The sequence below is a fragment of the Lepidochelys kempii genome, chromosome 14, assembly GCF_965140285.1.
Source record: "Lepidochelys kempii isolate rLepKem1 chromosome 14, rLepKem1.hap1, whole genome shotgun sequence".
NCBI classification, from domain to species: Eukaryota; Metazoa; Chordata; order Testudines; family Cheloniidae; genus Lepidochelys; species Lepidochelys kempii.
In genome coordinates, this window is record NC_136393.1 from 19,576,259 (window position 1) to 19,599,651 (window position 23,393).

The window sequence follows — 23,393 nt, forward strand, 5'->3', positions numbered from 1 at the left end:
GCAGAATCAGGGTGTAAGTGCTTACATGAGTGATCAGGAACAGTCAGCATGGATTCACCAAGGGAAGGTCATGCCTGACTAATCTAATCGCCTTCTATGATGAGATTACTGGTTCTGTGGATGAAGGGAAAGCAGTGGATGTATTGTTTCTTGACTTTAGCAAAGCTTTTGACACGGTCTCCCACAGTATTCTTGTCAGCAAGTTAAAGAAGTACGGGCTGGATGAATGCACTATAAGGTGGGTAGAAAGCTGGCTAGATTGTCGGGCTCAACGGGTAGTGATCAATGGCTCCATGTCTAGTTGGCAGCCAGTGTCAAGTGGAGTGCCCCAGGGGTCGGTCCTGGGGCCGGTTTTGTTCAATATCTTCATAAATGATCTGGAGGATGGTGTGGATTGCACTCTCAGCAAATTTGCGGATGATACTAAACTGGGAGGAGTGGTTGATACGCTGGAGGGTAGGGATAGGATACAGAGAGACCTAGACAAATTGGAGGATTGGGCCAAAAGAAATCTGATGAGGTTCAATAAGGATAAGTGCAGGGTCCTGCACTTAGGACGGAAGAACCCAATGCACAGCTACAGACTAGGGACCGAATGGCTAGGCAGCAGTTCTCCGGAAAAGGACCTAGGGGTGACAGTGGACGAGAAGCTGGATATGAGTCAGCAGTGTGCCCTTGTTGCCAAGAAGGCCAATGGCATTTTGGGATGTATAAGTAGGGGCATAGCGAGCAGATCGAGGGACGTGATTGTTCCCCTCTATTTGACATTGGTGAGGCCTCATGTGGAGTACTGTGTCCAGTTTTGGGCCCCACACTACAAGAAGGATGTGGATAAATTGGAGAGAGTCCAGCGAAGGGCAACAAAAATGATTAGGGGTCTGGAACACATGACTTATGAGGAGAGGCTGAGGGAACTGGGATTGTTTAGTCTGCAGAAGAGAAGAATGAGAGGGGATTTGATAGCTGCTTTCAACTACCTGAGAGGTGGTTCCAGAGAGGATGGTTCTAGACTATTCTCAGTGGTAGAAGAGGACAGGACAAGGAGTAATGGTCTCAAGTTGCAGTGGGGGAGGTTTAGGTTGGATATTAGGAAAAACTTCTTCACTAGGAGGGTGGTGAAACACTGGAATGCGTTACCTAGGGAGGTGGTAGAATCTCCTTCCTTAGAAGTTTTTAAGGTCAGGCTTGACAAAGCCCTGGCTGGAATGATTTAGTGGTGGGTTGGTCCTGCTTTGAGCAGGGGGTTGGACTAGATGACCTCCTGAGGTCCCGTCCAACCATGATATTCTATGATTCTATGCTGAGTCATTTGATTTTCTGCTTGTTTGTTTGCTCATAGAGCTAGTCAGAAGCTATGGCTACACTAGAGTTTACAGCAGTGCAGCCGCGCTGCTAGTGCAGATGTTCTAAGCCAATGGGCGAGAGTCTCCTCTTGACTTAATTAATCCACCCCCAATGAGGGGCAGTATCTATGGGTATGTCTACACTACGAAATTAGGTTGAATTTATAGAAGTCGATTTTTTAGAAAGCAATTTTATACAGTGGATTGTGTGTGTCCCCACACTATGCACTAAGTGCATTAAGCCGGCGGAGTGCGTCCACAGTACCAAGGCTGGTGTCGACTTTCGGAGTGTTGCACTGGAGGTAGTTATCCCGCAGTCTCCGCTGCCCATTGGAATACTGGGTTAAGCTCCCAATGCCTACTGGGGCCAAAACATTGTTGTGGGTGGTTTTGGGTACATGTTGTCAGTTGCCCCTCCCTCCATGAAAGCAATGGCAGACAATCGTTTCTCACCTTTTGTCCATGCGGGCGCCATACCACTTTCAGCAGATGGAGCAGTAGGACTGCAAACCATTGTCCTCATCCACAGCTTCTGCTGCCACTCTGCTCTTCTGGTGGTCTCACAGGGTCACTTCTGCTGCAACTCTGCTCGGCTGCTCTTGTCTCATCATACCACGGCAAGCGTGCAGCCCACTCAGCTGTTGTGTCCTGGCAGCAGACAGTGCAGTAGGTCTGCAAAACTGGTCATCCAACCAATGCTTCCCCTGCAACTCTGCTCTCCTGCAGACGCCATACCATGGCAAGCATGGAGCCCGCTCAGATCACCCCGGCAGTTATGAGCATTGTTAACACCTTGCGCATTATCATGCAGTATATGCAGAACAAGAACCTGCAAGAGGAGGCGATGGCAGTGTGGTGACAAGAGTGATGAGGATATGGACACAGACTTCTCTCAAAGCACGGGCCCCAGCAATTTGGCCATCCTGGTGGCAATGGGGCAGGCTCATGCCATGGAACACTAATTCTGGGCCTGTGAAACAAGCACAGACTGGTGGGACCTCATAGTGTTGCAGGTCTGGGATGATTCCCAGTGGCTGTGAAACTTTCACATGCATAAGGGCTCTTTCATGGAACTTTGTGACTTGCTTTCCCCTGCCCTGAAGCACAAGAATACCAAGATGAGAGCAGCCCTCACAGTTCGCAAGTGAGTGGCGATAGCCCTCTGGAAGCTTGCAACGCCAGACAGCTACTGGTCAGTCGGGAATCAATTTGGAGTGGGCAAATCTACTGTGGGGGCTGCTGTGATCCAAGTAGCCAATGCAATCACTGAGCTGCTGCTATCGAGGGTAGTGACTCTGGGAAATGTGCAGGTCATAGTGGATGGCTTTGCTGCAATGGGATTCCCTAACTGTGGGGAGGCGATAGACGGAATGCATATCCCTATCTTGGGACTGGACCATCAAGGCATCCAGTACATAAACTGAAAGGGGTACTTTTCAGTGGTGCTGCAAGCACTGGTGGATCACAAGGGATGTTTCACCAAAATCAACGTGGAATGGCTGGGAAAGGTACATGATGCTCTCATCTTCAGGAACTCTGGTCTGTATGAACAGCTACAGCAAGGGACTTACTTTCCAGACCAGAAAATAACCATTGGGGATGTTGAAATGCCTATAGTTATCCTTAGGGACCCAGCCTACCCCCTAATGCCATGGCTCAGGAAGTCATACACAGGCACCCTAGACAGTAGTCAGGAGCTGTTCAACTACAGGCTGAGCAAGTGCAGAATGGTGGTAGAATGTGCATTTGGATGTTTAAAAGCACGCTGGCGCAGTTTACTGACTTGGTTAGACCTCAGGGAAACCAGTATTCCCATTGTTATTACTGCTTGCTGTGTGCTCCACAATATCTGTGAGAGTAAGGGGGAGATGTTTATGGCAGAGTGGGAAGTTGAGGCAAATCGCCTGGCTGCTGATTATGCCCAGCCAGACACCAGGGCGGTTAGAAGAGCACAGCAGGGCGTGCTGTGCATCAGAGAAGCTTTGAAAACCAGTTTCATGGCTGACCAGGCTACGGTGTGACAGTTCTGTTTTCATCCTTGATGAAAACCTGCCCCCTTAGTTCACTCTACTACCCTGTAAGCCAACCGCCCTCCCCTCCCCACTTTGATCGCCGCTTGCAGAGACAATAAACTCGTTGTTTCAAATTCATGCATTCTTTATTAATTCATCACACAAATAGGGGAATAACTGCCAGGGTAGCCTGGGAGGGGTGGGGGAGGAGGGAAGCACCAGGTGGGGTGGGGGAGGAGGGAAGGACAAGGCCACACTGCACTTCAAAACTTATTGAATGCCAGCCTTCTGTTGCTTGGGTAGTCCTCTGGGGTGGAGTGGTTGGGTGCCCAGAGTGCGCCCCCCCCCCCCGGCATTCTTGGGCATCTGGATGAGAGGGCAATGGAACTTGGGGAGGAGGCTGGTTGGTTACATAGGGGCTGCAGTGGCAGTCTGTGCCTTTCCTGCACCTCAACCATATGCTGGAGCATATCTGCTTGGTTCTCCAGTAGTCTCAGCATTGCATCCTTCCTCCTCTCATCATGCTGCCACCACCTTTCCTCTTGATCCTGCCACCTGTCCTCTCGCACATCCCTCCTGTCCTTGCGTTCATTTTGTGCTTTCCTGGACTTTGCCATTGTCTGCTCCACGCATTCTGCTGGGCTCTTTCAGTTTGGGTGGACTGCATGAGCTCGGAGAACATTTCATTGCAAGGTTGTTTTTTTTTTTTCACCTTCTTATCTGCGCTAGCCTCTGGGATGGAGATGCTAGTGGCAGTGTTGAAACATTTGCAGCTGTGGGAAGAAAAAATGGGAGAGTAAAATTCAGAAAGACACACTGGCCATTTAAAAGGAGGGGCTGATGTTTTCAGGTTAACATGCAGCAAAACCCCACACACACACACCCCCAATTCTTTGGGATGATCACTTCACCCCTCTTCCTGACTGTGTGGCTAACAATGGGGATGATTTCTTTTCGGCCACAGACAAAACAGCCCAGCAGGAACGGCCACCTCTGAATGTCCCCTTAATAAAATTCCCCTATTTCAACCAGGTGACCATGAATGATATCACTCTCCTGAGGATAACACAGAGAGATAAAGAACGGCTGTTGCTTGAATGCCAGCAAACACCGGGACCACACGCTACCATGCTTTCTTATGCAATGATTCCAAACTACATACTACGGGCCTGGTGTGGTAAAGTGTCCTACCATGGAGGACGCAATAAAGCTGCCCTCCCCAGAAACCTTTTGCAAAGGCTTTGGGAGTACCTCCAGGACAGCTTCATTGAGATGTCCCTGGAGGATTTCCGCTCCATCCCCAGACATGTTAACAGACTTTTCCAGTAGCTGTACTGGCCGCAAATGCATCCCAAGTTTTCAGGTCAAACTAATCATTAAACCCGCTTGCTTTTCAACTGTGTAGTATATTCACAAAGGTACACTCACCAGAGGTGCCTTCTCTGCTTTCAAGGTCTGGGAGCCCAGGTTGGGAGAGTACTGTCTCCAGGGTGATCAACAGTTCCTGGCTGTCGGGGAGAACAGTTTCTCCACTTGCCTGGTGTGCGCTATCTTCAACCTCCCTCTCCTCATCATCTTCCTCGTCCCCAAAATCCTCATCCTTGTTGTGTGAGACTCCCTTGCAGGAGTCCATGTACAGGTGTGGGGTAGTTGTAGGGGCACCCCCTAGAATTGCATGCAGCTCATCATAGAAGCGGCATGTCTGGGGCTTTGATCCCGAGTGGGTGTTTGCCTCTTGGATTTTTTGGTAGGCTTGCCTGAGCTCCTTAAGTTTCACACGGCACTGCTGCAGGTCCCTGTGATAGCCTCTGTCCTTCGTGCTCTTGGAGATTTTTTTTTTTTTTCAAATATATTGGCATTTCGTCTTTTGGAATGGAGTTCTGATAGCACGGATTTGTCCCCCTATACAGCAATCAGATCCAGTACCTCCTGTTCAGTCCATGCTGGAGCGCTTTTGCGATTCTGGGACTCCATGGTCACCTCTGCTGATGAGATCTGCATGGTCACCTGTGCTGATCAGCTTGCCATGCTGGCCAAACAGGAAATGAAATTCAAAAGTTTGCAGGGCTTTTCCTGTCTACCTGGCCAGTGCATCTGAGTTAAGAGCGCTGCCCAGTGGAGCACTGCGGGATAGCTCCCGGAGGCCAATACCATCGAATTGCGTCCACACTAACCCAAATTTGACCCGGTGATGTCGATTTCAGCGCTAATCCCCTCGTCAGGGAAGAGTACAGAAATCGATTAAGAGCCCATTAAGTCGCCAAAAATGGCTTCGTTGTGTGGACGGGTGCAAGGTTAAATCGATCTAACGCTACTAAATTCGACCTGAACTCATAGTGTAGACCAGGGCTAAGTTGGCAGGCGAAGCTCTGCCACTGATTGATGCTGTCCACATTGGTGCTTAGGTCAGTGTAACTTATGTCACTCACCCCCTGAGTGACATAAGTGGTAGTGTAGCTGTAGCCTTAGCCTTTTTTAAAACCAGGTTTTTCCTTTTTTTGGTGAGAGCTACACTTAAAGAATGATGAAAACAAGCATTAACAGCAAATCTGTGACAGTGTTAAATCATTTATTTCTGGAATGGAAATTCCTACATCCTTCTTGAACCACCATCTATGGATGGGGGGAGTGGAGCGCAAAGCATATTTGCCTTACATTCACACAAATAGAGACTTGGAGTCTGAAAAAACATAAAGAAAATTCTGTGTGTGTTTGTATGTACACACCCCAACCAATAAAAAGCTCCAAATGTCAATTACCTTTTCTTTTTTTGTACATACTGTCAAGCAGTAAACAGAAATTAGCAGCTGCTGCAGTGTTTTATTCAGGATGTATTAACTGATGACTCACCAAATAATTCACAGCCCAGGGTACCAGTTGTCTCCTCCCCTACAGAGGGAAACACTATTTTAAACAGAAAGTTAACCACCAAGGACATCACAGGAATGCCGACATGTATCAAAAAAAGAGAGAAGCTTTGATGAAGAACTCCCTCAGGGTTTAGAGAAGGGCAGTGCTTAATTTGTAATGAAAGGTGCCAGAGCTGAATAATTTTTTTTATATTCATAACTGATCCAGCAAGCCCAGAGGTGCCGGGGCTATCAACTGCCAAGCCTAGAGGTGCTGGGGCTCAGCCCTGGCACAAATTAAGCACCGGGGAAGGGTGTGGTCTCAAGAGTCTATGGCAAACTTTTTTTAAATGCTCAAAATCAGGAGCAAGCAATCTACAGAAGAGGAAAAAAATGATTATATACAATGTCAACCCACTCTTTTCCCTTCACAGCACGGCCTTGTATATCATTAACGTCCTCTTTCTCAGCAAGAGGAATCTGCATTGTATTACTTTAACGTCAGTATTTGGTTAAGATTTATTTTTATCCATCTTTACGCGAAGATTGGGGATATGGTCCGATGGTTTCTTTAGATTCTTTTCAACATGTAATTAATGAGGATACCACTACAGCTTTGGCCAATAGGCAAGCACTTATTATACCTACAGCAACCCAGTTCATCCCCCCAAATGTTGAGCTAACTGCACTCCAATCCCTTACGATTAAATATTAAGCTATTCTCCAGTACATCTTGCAATACAATTATTTACTGATGGCATTATGGAGGAGCGTACTGCAACTCCATAATTAAGACCGGCAGCAAAGTGACTCAACACCAGCTGGAGCACAGCCTCCTGGCTAGGAGCAGCATTGAAGGGTTTTGTTCTCTGTAGTCCTGCTGCTCGGGTCCACTAGTGGTCCTCTTTTGCATTGTGACTCAGCCTTCCAGCTGGGTTACCTTTGGTCTCATCCCGTTTGGGGTGAATCAGGGTTTTCATCTAGTACTTCCAGGCCCTCACACAAGTTGATAGACCTCATCCAGGCCCAATAATCCTTCTAGCCCAGGGGTGGCCAACTTGTGGCTGCGGAGCCACATACAGCTCTTCAGAAGTTAACATGTGGCTCCTTGTATAGGCACCAACTCTAGGACTGGAGCTACAGGCGCCAACTTTCCAGTGTGCTGAGGGGAGCTCACTGCTTAACCTCTTGCTCTGCCCCAGGCCCTGGCCCTGCCCCCACTCCACCCCTTCCCGCCCCCTCCCCAAGCCTGCCATGCCCTCGCTCCTCCCCCCAGAGCCTCCCAGCTGATTGGGAGGCGGGGGAGGGAGCAGGAGGCACTGATCATGGAGGCACTGATAGGGGGGCTGCTGACTAATTATTGTGGCTCTTTGGCAAGATACAGTGGTAAATTCTGGCTCCTTCTCTGGCTCAAGTTACCCTCCCCTGTTCTAGCCTCTTGTGTCTGGGATCTTCTGGCTAGATTTTCCTATGAGGAGGTAAGGGAACCCAGCCCTCCCTCTACCCAAGGTTCAAGCCCAAGAATCCTTGTGGCAAGTGATTAAGGTCTGTTCGGTCAGAACTCTTGCTTCTTCCTTGGGGCTACTTCCTACAGTGCATCTACCCTCTCCTCAGAGAGCTCATATTCTCAGCAGCAGCCCAGTTCCTAGTCTCCGTCCTCAAGGTAACAAATGAAAAGAAACCAAATTAACCCAAATAAAAAGCAGCTCCACCTTCTCTGTCATACCTTGAGCCTCCAGCCATCTGTCCTAGTGTTTGGTTTTTGCATTTAACCTAAGCTAGCTGGGTGCTCCACTATACTCCTTCCTAAGAGCTGAGGATGAACACTCTGTTCCCCTCCCCGCATTAGAGCTTTCTGAACTGAGCTTCTCGCTTTTGAAGGCTCCTCTTCCAAGATTGGCATGCCTCGTGTCTGAGCCCAAAGCTGCTCTTTAACCTCTTCATGCCTGGTGCAGGGTTGGTGCATCTGTCACAAAACCGAATGGAATTTCCATTCTAAGCTGCATTTTTCTAGCTCCCTTTAAATGTTGGTTGGCATAACTAACTTGTTTTCAAATTGCTTGGCTTAAAAGTCAAGCATGAGAGGAATTTTCCCTGAGAATTTAGGAAGTGCTACTTAAATAAAAATTACTCAAGGTTTAAGTTTTTCCCTAGTCCTGTAATTTTGCAGCCCATGTGTTCTCCAAGCTCCCAGTGTCAAACACAGAGACAGCATCTCACATACTTGACACTGGGCATTTCTCAGGTCAGTTTTCTTGAGTGGTCATATGTTCTTATAACTTGGAGCCATAGAGAATAGGGAGAGATCAAACTGGACAAATTAGTTTAATTATCCTGGAAAGTGCTCTGCCTCTTTGGTACTATTCTTTATAATTCTGCAGAGGGGAAGCCAGGGAGGAGGGGAAGATGTGTGGATTGCAGAGGAGACATTCCCCCATGCCTCCTACTGCTCCCTGACCTCTGTAGAGAAATTCCAGGGGAGTGAAGACTGATTCCATCCTCCATTCTTCCTGCTGTTTCCCAGGCTCCATGCAGGGGGTCCAGACTCCTTCCGCGTTATCTCCTCTCCTCCCCATAAGCCACAGTAGGCTCTTCAACTGTGGAAGCAATAATGCAAGTTGTTGGGCTTGATAACGTCACTTATAAAACAGGGAAGCATAATTCTCTCCACTGCAGGTAGCTCACGAAAGCTCATGCTCAAATAAATTGGTTAGTCTCTAAGGTGCCACAAGTACTCCTTTTCTTTTTGCGAATACAGACTAACACGGCTGTTACTCTGAAACCGTCCACTGCAGGAATCACTGAGTGAAATTCTCTGGCCTGTGGTACACAGCAGGTCAGACTAGATGATCCAAGTGGTGCCACCAAATCTAGAAAAGCCATTCAACATTCCACAATAGGCTCATCAAGGCTTATGATCCTAATTAGGCTCATGGGGTGGCTGACAAGTTGGGGGTAAGGTAAGAAGCAGATTCCTGGGGAGTGAAGTATCTCTACCTTTCAGGGGCAGCAGGCGTGTACAATTTTTGGTGGTGCCCAGAACGGGTCCAAGTCCCGTCTCCCCCACACCTGCCTTGTAAGCTGATAGATATTTTTGTAAATAATGTAAAAATGGACAGGAAACAGTAAGCATTTAACAGTTTCCCTATATTGCACAATGTCGGGGATGAGGGGGGATGAGGGCTCTGAGGTGGGGCTGGGGATGAGGGGAGTGGGAGGGAGCCCAGGGCTAGGGCAGAGGGCTCTGGCTGGGGGTGAAGGCAATGATGGAGCTGGGGCCAGAAAGGAGGACTCCACAGTCCCCCCAGCCCTCTCCCCCGCAGTAGCACACTCACCCAGCACCGTCACTGTATATGTGCTCCTAGGGGCCGGGCCCCTCTCAGGTCCAGGAAGCCCCCTTGCCACCCCTGTGGTGGGTGCCGGGGGGCCTGGGAGGGGTGGAGGGAAGGCTGCTATCATGTGTGTGCGCCTCCTCTCCCTGCAGGTGGCAGTTGCCGCCTCAGCCTGCTGCCGAGTGGCAGGGCAGCCACCTGCTCATAGACTCATAGAATATCAGGGCTGGAAGGGACCTCAACAGGTCATCTAGTCCAACCCCCTGCTCAAAGCAGGACCGATCCCCAATTTTTGCCCCAGATCCCTAAATGGCCCCCTCAAGGATTGAACTTACAACCTTGGGTTTAGCAGGCCAATGCTCAAACCACTGAGCTATCCCTCCCCCCAGGGCGCAGGCAGGGATGCTCCAGGAAGGTGTGCGGAGAGAGACCCTGGCCCCAAACACTGGTGGAGCTGGGCCCCTGTGCCCTGAATTTGCTGGAGCACAGGCACCACAGGCCCATATAACTCGCCACCCCTGCTACCTTTCCAGGGGTGAAAGTAAGCCGGTACGGCGTGCCCGTAAAAAGTGGCCACTGGTACTGGCCCATACTCCGCTGATGTAAAAGCGCTGCCATGGCAAAGGACCCTGCTTAAAATGCTGCTGCGGCAGTGCTTTAATGTTGTTGCCCCCCCACCCCCCCAGGCCATTGTCGGGGGCGGCAAAAGGAGCAGCTGCCCTGGGGCTGTGATTTAAAAGGGCCTGGGGCTCTAGCCGCTAGAGTCCCAGGCGGCACAGGCTAGGCCATGCGTATTGGCTGGCTGGATGTTGCTGACCCCAAGCCCCTTCCCTTCCGCCCGAGGCCCTGCCCTTTCCAGGGGCCGTAGCCGGCCCCTGTACTGGTAAGTGTTGTATGTTACTTTCACCCCTGTACCCTTCCCACCTGCCAAGTGCTCCTGCTGCCCCAGATCCTTGTTGCGGCAGGCCCCAAGCTGTGAAGAAACTAAGGCACATTCCCCTTGCATTGGGCCCCAAGAGCATAAACATTTCCAAATTAAAAATAAAAGAAAAATTACCAGGATAAAAACATTGCTAAGGATAAGATTACATACCAGTAATTTTGAGTTTAAAAAACCATTAATTGCATTCTGGCTTTAATATAGGAAAAATGAAAAGCATTAAATATGTCTAGTTTAGCTAATCTAGTCCAAAGCAAGGAGGTACATTTCTACAGCTATCAGAAGAATTTTCACACGAAGTAGGGAAGGATTATTTTAGTGTGTGAACCAGAAATAATGGGATTAAATTAAGAAAGGGAAAAATGGGCTGAATATCAAGATAAATGTCATCATGACAGTAAAATGTAGTCAAGTATGGTACACTCTTCCAAGGGAAGCAGTGGGAATACTATCACTTGAAATGTTTAAGACTAAACAAAATACTAGAAAAATAAATGGAAGGGTGCAATCCTGCACTGGCAGGGAGATGAATGGAAGATCTAAAGCAGTGGTTTTCAACCTTTTTGGGCTCATTACTCATTTGTAAATGTTTATGGCCTGTCACATCCCAGTAAACAGTCTGGGGGTGGAGGCCCTGGGATGGTTTCAGTCTGATCCTTCCCCCAAGGGGGGCTGGGTGCTGCCTGGCACTCACCCCACAGTGGTGGCTTCTGTGCTGTTGGGCTGGCTGGGCTTGTCTCTCCACTCTGGGCAATGCAGCCTCCGAGGTTGCAGCACTGCTCAGGTTTGTCCCTGCCCCCCTGACTGAACCAAATCTGTGTGATTGGAGTTGTGACCTGGCTCATGGGATTGCAGTACCACTTACTCAAATTTGGCCTATCTGGATTCCTGTCATCATGACAACTAGGCTAAACCTGAGTGGCGCTAGACCCCAGAGGTCGCAGTGCCTTGGAGCAGGGAGGCAAGCCCAGCCAGCCTGCTGGGACAGGAGCTGCCACGTGACCCTTCAAAACATTCTGGTGACTGTGATGGGGTGTACAAACCCCACCCTGGGCAACAAAGGGTTAAGTGATTATTTTGGGCCCAGCCAGTCCTGCCTCACCACACCTGAAGCAAATGCTCCTTTTGGTGGAGGAATTAAAAGACCAGGAAACAGCTTGTTTGGTGGTAGACTTGCAGTGGGAAGGTGGAAGTCTCTAACAAAACTGGTTTAAAGGGCCCTCTCTGAGGAAAAGGAGGACTTATTCCAGGAACAGTCAGAGAGGGAAGCATCCCCCTCTCCTTTATATTTGGACCCTGGATGTTGGTAATCCCTTTTTGTTTTCATAGACTATTTATTTTCTTGGTTTCCCCAGCAGAGGAAAGCCTTGGACTGAGCTGGGGGGAAGTTGCCCTCTCTAGAAAGTGGCCTGGAGACAGCAGCCCTGGTTGTCAGGCCACCCTGGGTCAGAGCCTAGTGGACTGGGAGGGCCTGCACTCCCCTAACAACAATCCCCCGCCCCCGGTCATGGGGGTTGTGGCCCTGACTGTTTGGCTATGCTTCCTGACCAACCGCTGAGCAGAGGATGAAGAAAAGGAGTACTTGTGGCACCTTAGAAACTAACCAATTTGTTTGAGCATAATCTTTTGTGAGCTACAGCTCACTTCATCGGATGCATGCAGTAGAAAATATAGTAAGATTTTACATACACAGAGAATATGAAACAATGGGTGTTACCATACACACTATAATGAGAGTGGTCAGTTAAGGTGAGCTATTACCAGCAGGAGAGAAAAAACACCTTTTGTAGTGATAATCAAGATGGGCCATTGCCAGCAGTTGACAAGAACATGTGAGGAACAGTAGCGGGGGGGGGGGGGGAAGAATAAACATGGGGAAATAGTTTTACTTTGTGTAATGACCCATCCACTCCTAGTCTTTATTCAAGCCTAATTAATGGTGTCCAGTTTGCAAATTAATTCCAATTCAGCAGTCTCTTGTGGGAGTCTAGTGACTTGAAGGTTTTTTTGTTGTAATATTGCGACTTTAGGTCTGTAATCAAGTGATCAGAGAGATTGAAGTGTTCTCCGACTGGTTTTTGAAAGTTTATTTTCTCCCCCACCCCGCCCGCCGACTGTTGATCACAGGTTGTCAACTGCTGGAAATGGCCCATCTTGATTATCACTACAAAAGGTGTTTGTTCTTTTTTCTCTCCCGCTGGTAATAGCTCACCTTAACTTATCACTCTTGTTACAGTGTGTATGGTAACACCCATTTTTTCATGTTCTCTATGTAGATAAAATCTTCGCACTATATTTTCCACTGCATGCATTCAGTGAAGTGGGCTGTAGCCCATGAAAGCTTATGCTCTAATAAATTTGTTAGTTTCTATGGTGCCACAAGTACTCCTGTTCTTTTTTGTGGATACAGACTAACACGGCTGCTACTCTGAAACCTGTCCTTATCTAAAGGATCTTTTCCATTTCTAAATTTGTCAATTAGTTGCCATAGAAAATTCTTTGTGAAATTACTGAAAACAATATCAGTAGGAAAGGAACACTATCATTCTGCATCATTTCAGACAACATATTGCTATAGCTGCTCTGGTTAGTTCCTACTATTAGCAAAATATTCTTGTTGGAGAACAAATCTAATATATTATTCTGTAATAACCGGAAAGCACTGACTCCAAATATTTTTAAAAGCACAGTATTTTGCGATTATCTTGTTTCAGTGACAGTAGCAATATATATATTTCCCTACAAACTGTTTTTCCTGTCCATGTGCTTCCTTTGCACTTCTATTAGGAAAGAATCTAAACACACCCTAGGGAAACAAGTTGAAAGAGAACCCTTTTCACAGTCTGTTTGTGAAATAAAACACTCCAGAAAAGGGGCAACTGTTGGTAATATTAACTGGACTAGCTTGGGTACCTGCCCAGTGTGGACCAAACAACCAGGGAAAATGCCAGAATTATTTGGCCTAGTCACTGCATTGAGACGGGGGGAAGGAAGGTGACTAGAAAAACAGTGGGTCCCCTTTGGTCCCCATCTCTTGCTGGGCCATGATTCCCTCTTCTTGGCCGTGACACCCCACCCGCCCCAAAAAAAAGCACAGGCAAAGCAGTGACTACTCTTTAGTTCACGTTTTGTTCTGGGGTTCAGCTTTCTCCCCCATACAGTCTGCAAAGCAGCAACACCGTCCCCTACAGCCCCTCTCTGCCCTCCAACGCACTGACTCCAGCATGTGTCACTATCTACCTGCCCCACTGCAAAGCAGTTTCCCCTCCCCCTCAGCTCTCCTCTGCCCCAATGCAATGCTCCCCTCCCCCTCGGTCCCTCTCCGCCGCCGCACAGCCTCCCCGAATGCAAAGCCGTGGTCCCCCGGCCCTGGCCGCCCCCAGCACAGGCAGCCTCGCGCCCGCCCGGGTACTCAGATCCAGCAGGCGCCTGCCCAGGCTTCGCTCAGGCGGTTGTCACTGCGCATGCCTAGTGACAGCAAGGGAGGAGGCTCCAGGCTTCCTAGCGGCCGGGCTGCTCGCCGCGCGCGCCCCGCCCGCCCTGGCTCGTGCGGGCCGCCGCGGGAGCAGCATGGAGGCCGCGCTGAAGCGGGAGCTGGGCACCTCGGTGCTGCGGCCCACGGGCCACTCGGGCGGCGGCTGCATCAGCCAGGGCCAGAGCTACGACACCGACGGGGGCCGGGTCTATGTGAAGAGCAACTCCAAGGCGGGGGTTAGCGGCGGGCCCAGGGCTCCCCTGGGGGGCGGGGGGTTGGGTTAGCGGCCGGCCCGGGGCTCCCCTGGGGGCTGGGTTAGCGGCGAGCAATTGGGCAGAGTGGCAGGGGGTTTCACTCGGGGGCTTGCCTCCTCACTGGGAGCTAGGATGCTGGTAGTTCTTTAAGGGTAAGGGGACTAATTGGAAGGCTGTTCGTGCTAAAAATGAGCTGGCTTCACCTCTCAGGATTGGATGGGGAGAGCACTGCATAGGCTCGGGTGTAAGAGTGAGTAGCTGTCTGTACCATCTAGGGCTGAGTGTAGGCGGTTGCTTAGGGTCAGCAAAATGCCTAGTAACTCCTGTTTGCGGAAATATTTCATCTGGAAGCCAGTTACTGTAGATCTGAGACATTCCTCTTGATGGCAACGCTTTGCTTATACTGCATTTGGCTAGAGTTTGTCTGGGTACTTCTATAATAACTTGTATGTATGTGTCTTATAAGAAAGGCAAATAAATTCACTTATAAATGTAAAAAAACCTTCCTGTTTGAAGGACCGTGCTGGGTGGATGTTTGCTAGCCTAACTAAGAGCTGGTTTGGGGCATAGTTAGTCTTATGCCACATGCTTGAAGATACAGACTCCATCTTCTGGGTGGGATGGAATTAAGTATCTATCTTCATTGATCGCTAGGGTGGGTGGCAACGTCTGGTGGTCCTTGGGGTGAGCAGCTATATTTGTATCAGGCACCTCGCAATATTAGCTAGCCATAGACTGCAGCACAGTGGTATATTTAATGTCCTACAGGATAACATGGCAATGCTTGCTACAGATATTATTGTGCCCCATCACCTTACTACAAAGATCTGAAATAGACTGTTTTATCCTTTCTAATGTATTGGGGATGTAATAATAGAATTATAGAATGGGAAGGGACCTCGAGAGGTCATCTAGTGCAGTCCCCTGCACTCAAGGCAGGACTAAGTATTATCTACACCATCCCTGACAGGTGTTTGTCCAACCTGCTCTTAAAAATCCCCAATGATGGAGATTCCACAACCTCCCTATGCAATTTATTCTACTGCTGAACCAGGAAGTTTTTCCTAATGTTTCTAATGTCCAACCTAAACCGCCCTTGCTGCAATTTAAGCCCATCGCTTCTTTTCCTATCCTCAGAGGTTAAGAAGAACATTTTTTCTCCCTCTTCCTTGTAACAACCTTTTATGTACTTGAAAATATGTCCCCTCTCAGCCTTCTCTTTTCCAGACTAAACAGTCCCAATTTTTTCAGTCTTCCCTCATAGGTCATGTTTTCTAGACCTTTAATCATTTTTGTTGCTCTTCTCTGGACTTTCTCCAATTTGTCCACAACTTTCCTGAAATGTGGCACCCAGAACTGGACACAATACTCTAGTTGAGGCCTAATCAGCACGGAGTAGAGTGGAAGAATTACTTCTCATGACTTGCTTACAATAATACTGGGTTCTGTACTATTCAGTATTTTTGGATAATGGAGCAAGAGTATGCTTATAACATTTGCAGATGACACCGAGCTGGGAGGGGTTGCAGGCACTTTTGAGGACAGGATTAGAATTCAAAACAACCATGACAAATTAGAGAACTGTTCTGAAATCAACAAGATGAAATTCAGTACTTCACTTAGGAAGTAAAAATCAAATGCACAACGACAAAATGGGGAATAATTGGCTAGTACTGATGAAAAGGATCTGGGAGTTATAGTGGATCACAAATTGAATAAGAGTCAACAATGATGCATTTGCAAAAAAGTCTAATATCCTTCTGGGCTGTATTAACAGGAGTGTCCTATGTAAGACAGCTGCACTTGGCATTGGTGAGACCTAAGCTGCAGTGTCCTTTCCAGTTCTGGGTGCCACACTTTAGGGAAGATGTGGACAATTTGGACAGAGTCCAGGGGAGAACAAAACAATTATAAAAGCTCTAGAAAACCTGATGTATGAGGAAAGGTTTAAAAAAAAACAACAAAAAACAACCCACTTAGTCTTGAGAAAAGACCGAGGGGAACCTGATAACAATCTTCAAATATGTTAATGGCTGTTATTAAGCAGATAGATGGTGATTGATTGTTCTCCATGTCTGTTGAAGGTTGGACAAGGAGTAATCAGCTTAATCTGCAGCAAGGGAGATTTAGGTTCAATATGAGGAAAAACTTTCTAACTTCAAGGATAGTTTAGCTCTGGAATAGGCTTCCAAGGGAGGTTGTGGAATCCCAGTCTTTGGAAGCTTTTAAGAACAGGCTAAACACCTGTCATGGATGGTTTGGTCCTGCCTCAGCGCAAGGGGCTGGACTCCTCTAGGTCCCTTCCAGTCCTACATTTCTATGTTTCTGTGATTCTTTAGGATGTAAGTCAGTCTGCAACTGCCTGGACTTAGGAAGAAATTTCCCTTATGGAGCAGAGTTTTCCATAATTGTGTTTGATTGGGTTTCTTGCGTACTCCTTTTCAGTATCTGGTACAAGCCATTGTGTGAGACAGGATAGTGCATTAGATGGAACATTGGTCTTATACAGAGTGGTAGTTCTGTGTTTCTGCTGGAAGTGAGGAAAATTATAACAGGAAGATATTCTAAGGGTACATTTCATTTAGGCCCTAGGTGGAAGGAGAACAGTGGACACATGCAAGAAAGAACTATCTACCCGTAGTACAACAGCTTTGGGGGGAAAATTTGAAAGAAAGTGTCCACTATGTCTGTTTCCAGTCTTCCTACCCTTTTCTGCTTGGTGGTATGAGCAGCAGGGTAACAATGTCACTCATGCTGAGGTCCGAGCTGGAAAGGTGATGAAAGGGCTTGTTGTCTAGTAGTAGACTTAGAGTACCTAGTTGTGATGGCAACCTAGTACTTCCACTTGGGCCTCAGTTAATACATACAACACTCTGGCAATAATTTTTTCAGCACATTTGGGAGTGCTTGAAAGAACTAGGAGCAGGATGGTGCTGAGTAATAAAGGAGAGATGTTGCTTTAAACAAAAAAGTCAGAAGACCTGGATTAATTTGCTATTCAGTCGGCCACTGTTTTCTGTGCTTTTGCATGTCTATAAATGCCGAGTGCTGATGAAAGCAAACGTCACCTGACTGTATTATAATGCTGTGCTGTGTGTGCAGCAATGCACTATATCAGCAGTTCTATTATCAAGGTTTGTTTTTAGTTATTTACGCTATAAAAATTTGCAACTGGCTTAAACCTGGCATAGTGTTTCAGGCAGAGATACAATTTTATTTAACCAATTTAGGCATTTGTAAGTCATAAAGTATTAAACTCCTTAATAGATAATTCAAGAATTCTTGCTTGCCTCCAGTCTGGGGAGTTTGTACTCTATGCCCACGGCGGTTTGTCCTGTGACTTTAATTCCTGTATTTGGCCCCAAACTGTTCTGTTGCTATTTTATTCACTAGGCAGTTATATTTTATTAGTTTCATTAATGCTTATAGCATAGACTGCAGCTTCGTTGATGTCTACACTACGAAATTAGGTCGATTTTATAGAAGTCGATTTTTAGAAATCGATTTTATACAGTCGATTGCATATGTCCACACTAAGCGCATTAAGTCAGCGGAGTGCGTCCTTACTACTGTGGCTAGCATCGACTTACGGAGCGGTGCACTGTGGGCAGCTATCCCGCAGTCTCTGCCGCCTATTGGAATTCTGGGTTAAGCTCCCAGTGCCTGATGGGGCCAAAATATTGTCATGGGTGATTTTGGGTACATGTCGTCAGTTGCCCCTCCCTCCGTGAAAGCAACGGCAGACAATTGTTTCGCGCCTTTTTTCCGTGCAGACGCCATCCCACAGCAAGCATTGAGTCCACTCAGCTCAGCTCACCGTCACTGCGGCTGTTGTGTCCTGGGTGCTGCTGTCAGCAGATGTTGCAGTAGGTCTGGTAACCGTCGTCATCCACCGCTTCCACTGCAACTCTGCTCTTCTGCAGCTCGGGGGATCCGTTCTGGTCCACCTGGGTGCTGCTAACCGTCGTCATCCACCGCTTCCGCTGTAACTCTGCTCTTCTGCAGACGCCAGACCATGGCAAGCATGGAGCCTGCTCAGCTTACAGTCACAGCTGCTGTTGTGAGCATTGTAAACACCTTGTGCATTATCCTGGAGTATATGCAGAACCCGGCTAAGAGACACCAACACAAGGAGGATTTTGATGAGGACATGGACACAGATGTTCCTGAAAGCACGGGCTGTGGCAAATGGGACATCATGGCGGCAGTGGGACTGGTTGATACAGTGGAATGCCGATTCTGGGCCAGGCAAACAAGCACAGACTGGTGGGACCGCATAGTGTTGCAGGTCTGGGATGATTCACAGTGGCTGCGAAACTTTTCATGCATAAGGCCGCTTTCCTGGAACTCTGTGAGTTGCTTTCCCCTACCCTGAAGCGCAGGAATACCAAGATGAGAGCTGCCCTGACAGATGAGAAGCGAGTGGCGATAGCCCTGTGGAAGCTTGCAATGCCTGAATGCTACTGGTCAGTCGGGAATCAATTTGGAGTGGGCAAGTCTACTGTGGGGGCTGCTGTGATCCAAGTAGCCAGTGCAACCACTGAGCTGCTGCTATCAAGGGTAGTGACTCTGGGAAATGTGCAAGTCATAGTGGATGGCTTCGCTGCAATGGGGTTCCCTAACTGTGGTGGGGCGACAGACAGAACGCATATCCCCATCTTGGCACCAGACCACCTTGCCAACCAGTACATAAACCGCAAGGGGTACTTTTCAATGTTGCTGCAAGCACTGGTGGATCACAAGGGACGTTTCACCAACATCAGCGTGGGATGGCTGGGAAAGGTACATGACGCTCGCATATTTAGGAACTCCGGGCTGTTCGAGCAGCTGCAAGAAGGGACTTACTTCCCAGACGACAAAATTACTGTTGGGGATGTTGAAATGCCAATAGTTATCCTTAGGGACCCAGCCTACTCCTTGCTTCCATGGCTTATGAAGCCTTACACAGACAGCCTGGACAGTAGTAAGGAGCAGTTCAACTGTAGGCTGAGCAAGTGCAGAATGGTGGAAGAATGTGCTGTTTGACATTTAAAAGCTCGCTGATGCTGTTTGCTGTCTAGGTCAGACCTCAGCACAACCAACATTCCCATTGTTATTGCTGCTTGCTGTGTGCTCCATAATATCTGTGAGAGTAAGGGGGAGACGTTTATGGCAGGGTGGGAGGTTGAGACAAATCGCCTGGCATCTGATTTTGAGCAGCCAGACGCTCTTCTGTGATTAGAAGAGCACAGCTCAGAGAGGCTTTGAAAACCAGTTTCCTGACTGGCCAGGCTACGGTATGACCATTGTGTGTGTTTCTCCTTGATGCAAACCCGCCCCCCTTGGTTGATTTTAGTTCCCTGTAACCAAACCACCCTTCCTCCCCTCTTCGAAATAAAGTAACTATTGTTTTGAAACCATGCATTCTTTCTTTATTAATTTTTTTAAAAAGTGAGTTAACTGACAAGGTAGCCCGGGTGGGGTTGGGGAGGAGGGAAGGACAAGGCCACATTGCTTTTTGTAGCTACGCTACAAATCAGACTGTTTGAATGACAGCCTTCTGTTGCTTGGGCCATCCTCTGGAGTGCAGTGGCTGGGTGCCTGGAGCCTCCCCCCCCAGCATTCTTGGGCATCTGGGTGAGGAGGATATGGAACTTGGGGAGGAGGTCAGGTGGTTATACAATGGATGCAGCGGGGATCTGTGCTTCTGTGGGCTTTCCTGCAGCTCTACCAGATGCTTCATCATGTCCGTTTTCTCCCCCATTAGCTTCCGTTCTTCGCGCTCCTGCCTCCGCTCTTCATGCTAACTTAATGCTTTCCTGGCCTCTAACACTGAATGCCTCCATGCATTAAGCTGTGCCCTATCACTGCGGGAGGACTGCATGAGCTCGGAAAACATGTCATCGCGAGTGTGGTTTTTTTCACCTTCTAATCTGCGATAACCTCAGGGATGGAGATGATCAGGGGAGCGTAGAAACATTTGCACCTGGGGGGGGGGGTTGATAAAACGGGAGAGTAAAATTTAAGATGATACATGTCTGAGAACAAAAGGGATACTCTTTCACAGTGAATCAAGCAGTTCACAGCAGACAGAACATGTGCTTTTTAGGTACAAGGTTGCATTTTGCCTTTTATATTGAGTGCCTGCTGATATGGTGACACATCACACGCTACTGGGCAACAGAATTCGGTTTCCAGGCAGCCATGGTAAGGCACAGGGTACGTGGGGTTGGCTTCTTACGCATAACATGTGAGAATGGTTTCAAACTGCAGCACCATCCTTTCCCATAGCAAGCAATGGGTTGGGTTTCACATTTAAAAGGAGGGGCTGCGGTTTTTGGGTAGATATGCAGCACACACCTCCCCGCACCCCACCGTGTGGCTATTCTCTGGGTTGATCCCTTCACCCCTCTCCCCACCACTTGGCTATTCTCCAGGATGATCCCTTTTAGCCAAGCGAAAACAGCCCAGTATGAACGGGGTCCTTTTACTGTTCCCTTACAAAAATTCCCCTATTTCAACCAGGTGACCATGAATGATATCATTCTTCTGAGGCTAACACAGAAAGATATAGACCAAATGTTGCTTGAATGCAACCAAAACCCAGGACCATTTGCTGCCATGCTTTGTGCTTCATTGATTCCAGAATACTTGCTACTGGCTTGCCGTGGTAAAGTGTCCTACTGTGGAGGACGAAATAAGGCAGCCCTCCCCAGAAATCTTCTGCAAAGGCTTTCAGAGTACCTCCAGGAGAGCTTCATGGAGATGTCCCTGGAGGATTCCCACTCCATCCTCAGACATGTGAACAGACTTTTCCAGTAGCTGTACTGGCTGCAAATGCATCCCAGTTCTTCAGGGCAAATCAAACATTAAACGCTATTGCTTTTAAACCCTGTACTGTAGTTACAAATGTTCACTCACCAGAGCTGCCTTCTCTGGCCTCAGGGTCGGGGAGCCCGCCTTTGGAGGGAATTGGGTCCAGGGTGATGGAAAGGTCCTGGCTGCCGGGGAGAATGGATTCACTGCTTGTCTGCTGCGCATTCTTCTCCTCCTCCTCCTCCTCTTCCTCATCCACAAAGTCCTTCTCCCTATTGCATGAGACTGCCCCCTTGCAGGTGTCCACAGACAGTGGTGGGGTAGTGGTAGGGTCCCCCCCAGAATGCCATGCAGCTGATCATAGAAGCGGCATGTATGGGGGTCTGACCTGGTGTGCCTGTTTGCCTCCTTTGTCTTTTGGTAGGCTTGCCTGAGCTCCTTAACTTTCACGCGGCACTGCTGTGTGTCCCTGTTGTAGCCTCTCTCCATCATGCCCTGTGAGATTTTGGCAAATATATTCGCATTTCTTCTTTTGCTCGGAGTTCTGCCTGCACAGATGCTTCTCCCCATACAGCAGTCAGATCCAGTGTCTCCCTTTCAGTCCATGCTGGAGCTCGTTTGCGATCCTGGGGGGACTGCATGGTCACTTGTGCTGCTGAGCTCGCCACGCTGACCAAACAGGAAATGAAATTCAAAAGTTCCCGGAGCTTTTCCTGTGTACCTGGCTAGTGCATCGGAGTTCAAAGTGCTGTCCAGAATGGTCACATTGGAGCACTCTGGAATAGCTCCCAGAGGCCAATACCGTCGATTTGCGTCCGCACTACCCCAAATTCGACCCCACAAGGTCGATTTTAGCACTACTCCCCTTGCCAGCGAGGAGTACAGAAGTTGATTTTAAGAGCCCTTTAAGTCGACGGAACGGGATTGGTTGTGTGGACGCATCCATTTTAAAATCGACCTAATACCGGCTAAATTCGACGTAACCCCGTAGTGTAGAACAGGGCTAAGAGACCTTTTGTCCAATCCTTTCTCTCCTCGATAGTATTTACTTACGTGATTAGTCCCATTGAAGTCAATGGAGAGTAAGTACTACTCAACATGTATGGCATTGGAAGAATCAGGCCCTAAAGTTGTAACTTGAATAGATTCTCATTTGAAAGAACATCACAGCTGCAGGTTAGCCACAAAGTCATTCTTTATATTTCTGCTGAGAACATAAACTTAAGGGATGGCAGCAGTTATTTTGATATTTGTAGCTAGACTTTTAGGTAGACTATTGATTTTATGCAAAACTACACAGAATACCAACATGTAACACTGTCCTTTTAATGTATCTATTGATGATGTTTGTATCCATTTTTCTACTCAGATGCTGCACATCACGTTAATACAGTATTTTTGTCAGCAGTATGCATGTGAACTCTGTTCCATGAATGGAGATGGAGCCTGTTACCCAAGCCTTGATTGTTGAGTTATTTGCCTGACCCTACAAAATTCTTTTGTACAAAATGCTACGCTGCTTCTATAGGGGCAGGTTTATGGATAGGAACTTCTGTAATTCTGAAATTTAATGTCAGGTCTATAGGTCAGACTTAGCAGTGTAGGTATCACGACTCTGGACCACTGGTATCTTGTACCCGCTCTAGCAAAAAACACGCTACTGTCTGTTTAAAATCTTTACTTGGGGAAAGACCTTCATTTAGCCATAAGAGCATTCAAGGGGAGTGACTTTTTCCTTTGTATTTGACAGGCCAGAAGAATGTTTGAGGGAGAAATGGAAAGTTTATCAGCCATCCTGGAAACACAGACAGTAAAGGTGCCCAAACCCATCAAAGTTATAGACGTGCCAGGAGGCAGCACTCTATTTGTGATGGAGCATTTGGAAATGAGGAGTCTTAACAGGTAAATTCTAATTGTATCATTGCTTCTTGCTGTGACCAGAACTTAAGATTTAAGGGAAACCATTTAAATTACTTGTTTTGGGGATGAAAATTCATTTTGATATGTTGGGTTTTTTTTGCTAGATCTGGAAAGGAGGGGAAGCTGCACGCTGTATACGGTGCCCTTTAGTATCTCCCAATACTTTTAAACCATGAATCAATCATAAACTGAAGAGAAGCTCCAGTTATTGGGAAGAGACAGATGATAGTTACGAGAGATTCAACTATTAGAAACATAGGTAGCTGGGTTTGCGAGAGAAACATGGTGACTTGCCTGCCTTGTGCAAAGGTTACAGATCTCTCAAGACATCTAGATAGACTTATGTGTAGTGCTGGGGAGAAGCCGGTGGTCGTGGTACATGTAGGTACCAGTGATATAGGGAAAGATAGGAGAGAGGTCCTGGAGGCCAGATTTAGGCTGCTAGGTAAGAGATTGAAGTCCAGGACCTCCAA

General features: G+C 47.9%; 1 protein-coding gene and 1 long non-coding RNA gene across 3 annotated transcripts in view; both read left to right on the plus strand.

Annotated features, from left to right (window-relative positions):
* The first annotated feature begins 13,958 nt into the window (after positions 1–13,958).
* Positions 13,959–23,393, plus strand: part of FN3KRP (fructosamine 3 kinase related protein) — a 28,074-nt gene continuing 18,639 nt past the window's right edge. The window contains exons 1-2 of one of the 2 annotated variants that reach the window (XM_073310320.2): positions 13,959–14,187; positions 22,751–22,902. In XM_073310320.2, the coding sequence (XP_073166421.1) occupies positions 14,047–14,187; positions 22,751–22,902 (293 nt within the window). In that variant the 5' untranslated portion in view covers positions 13,959–14,046. The remainder of the gene's footprint in view (positions 14,188–22,750; positions 22,903–23,393) is intronic. The other variant, XM_073310321.2, reaches the window with a different exon arrangement.
* LOC140897563 (uncharacterized) lies at positions 15,322–19,601 on the plus strand. The gene is made up of 2 exons (XR_012154743.2): positions 15,322–17,339; positions 17,979–19,601. It is a non-coding gene; the product is annotated as an uncharacterized LOC140897563 (long non-coding RNA).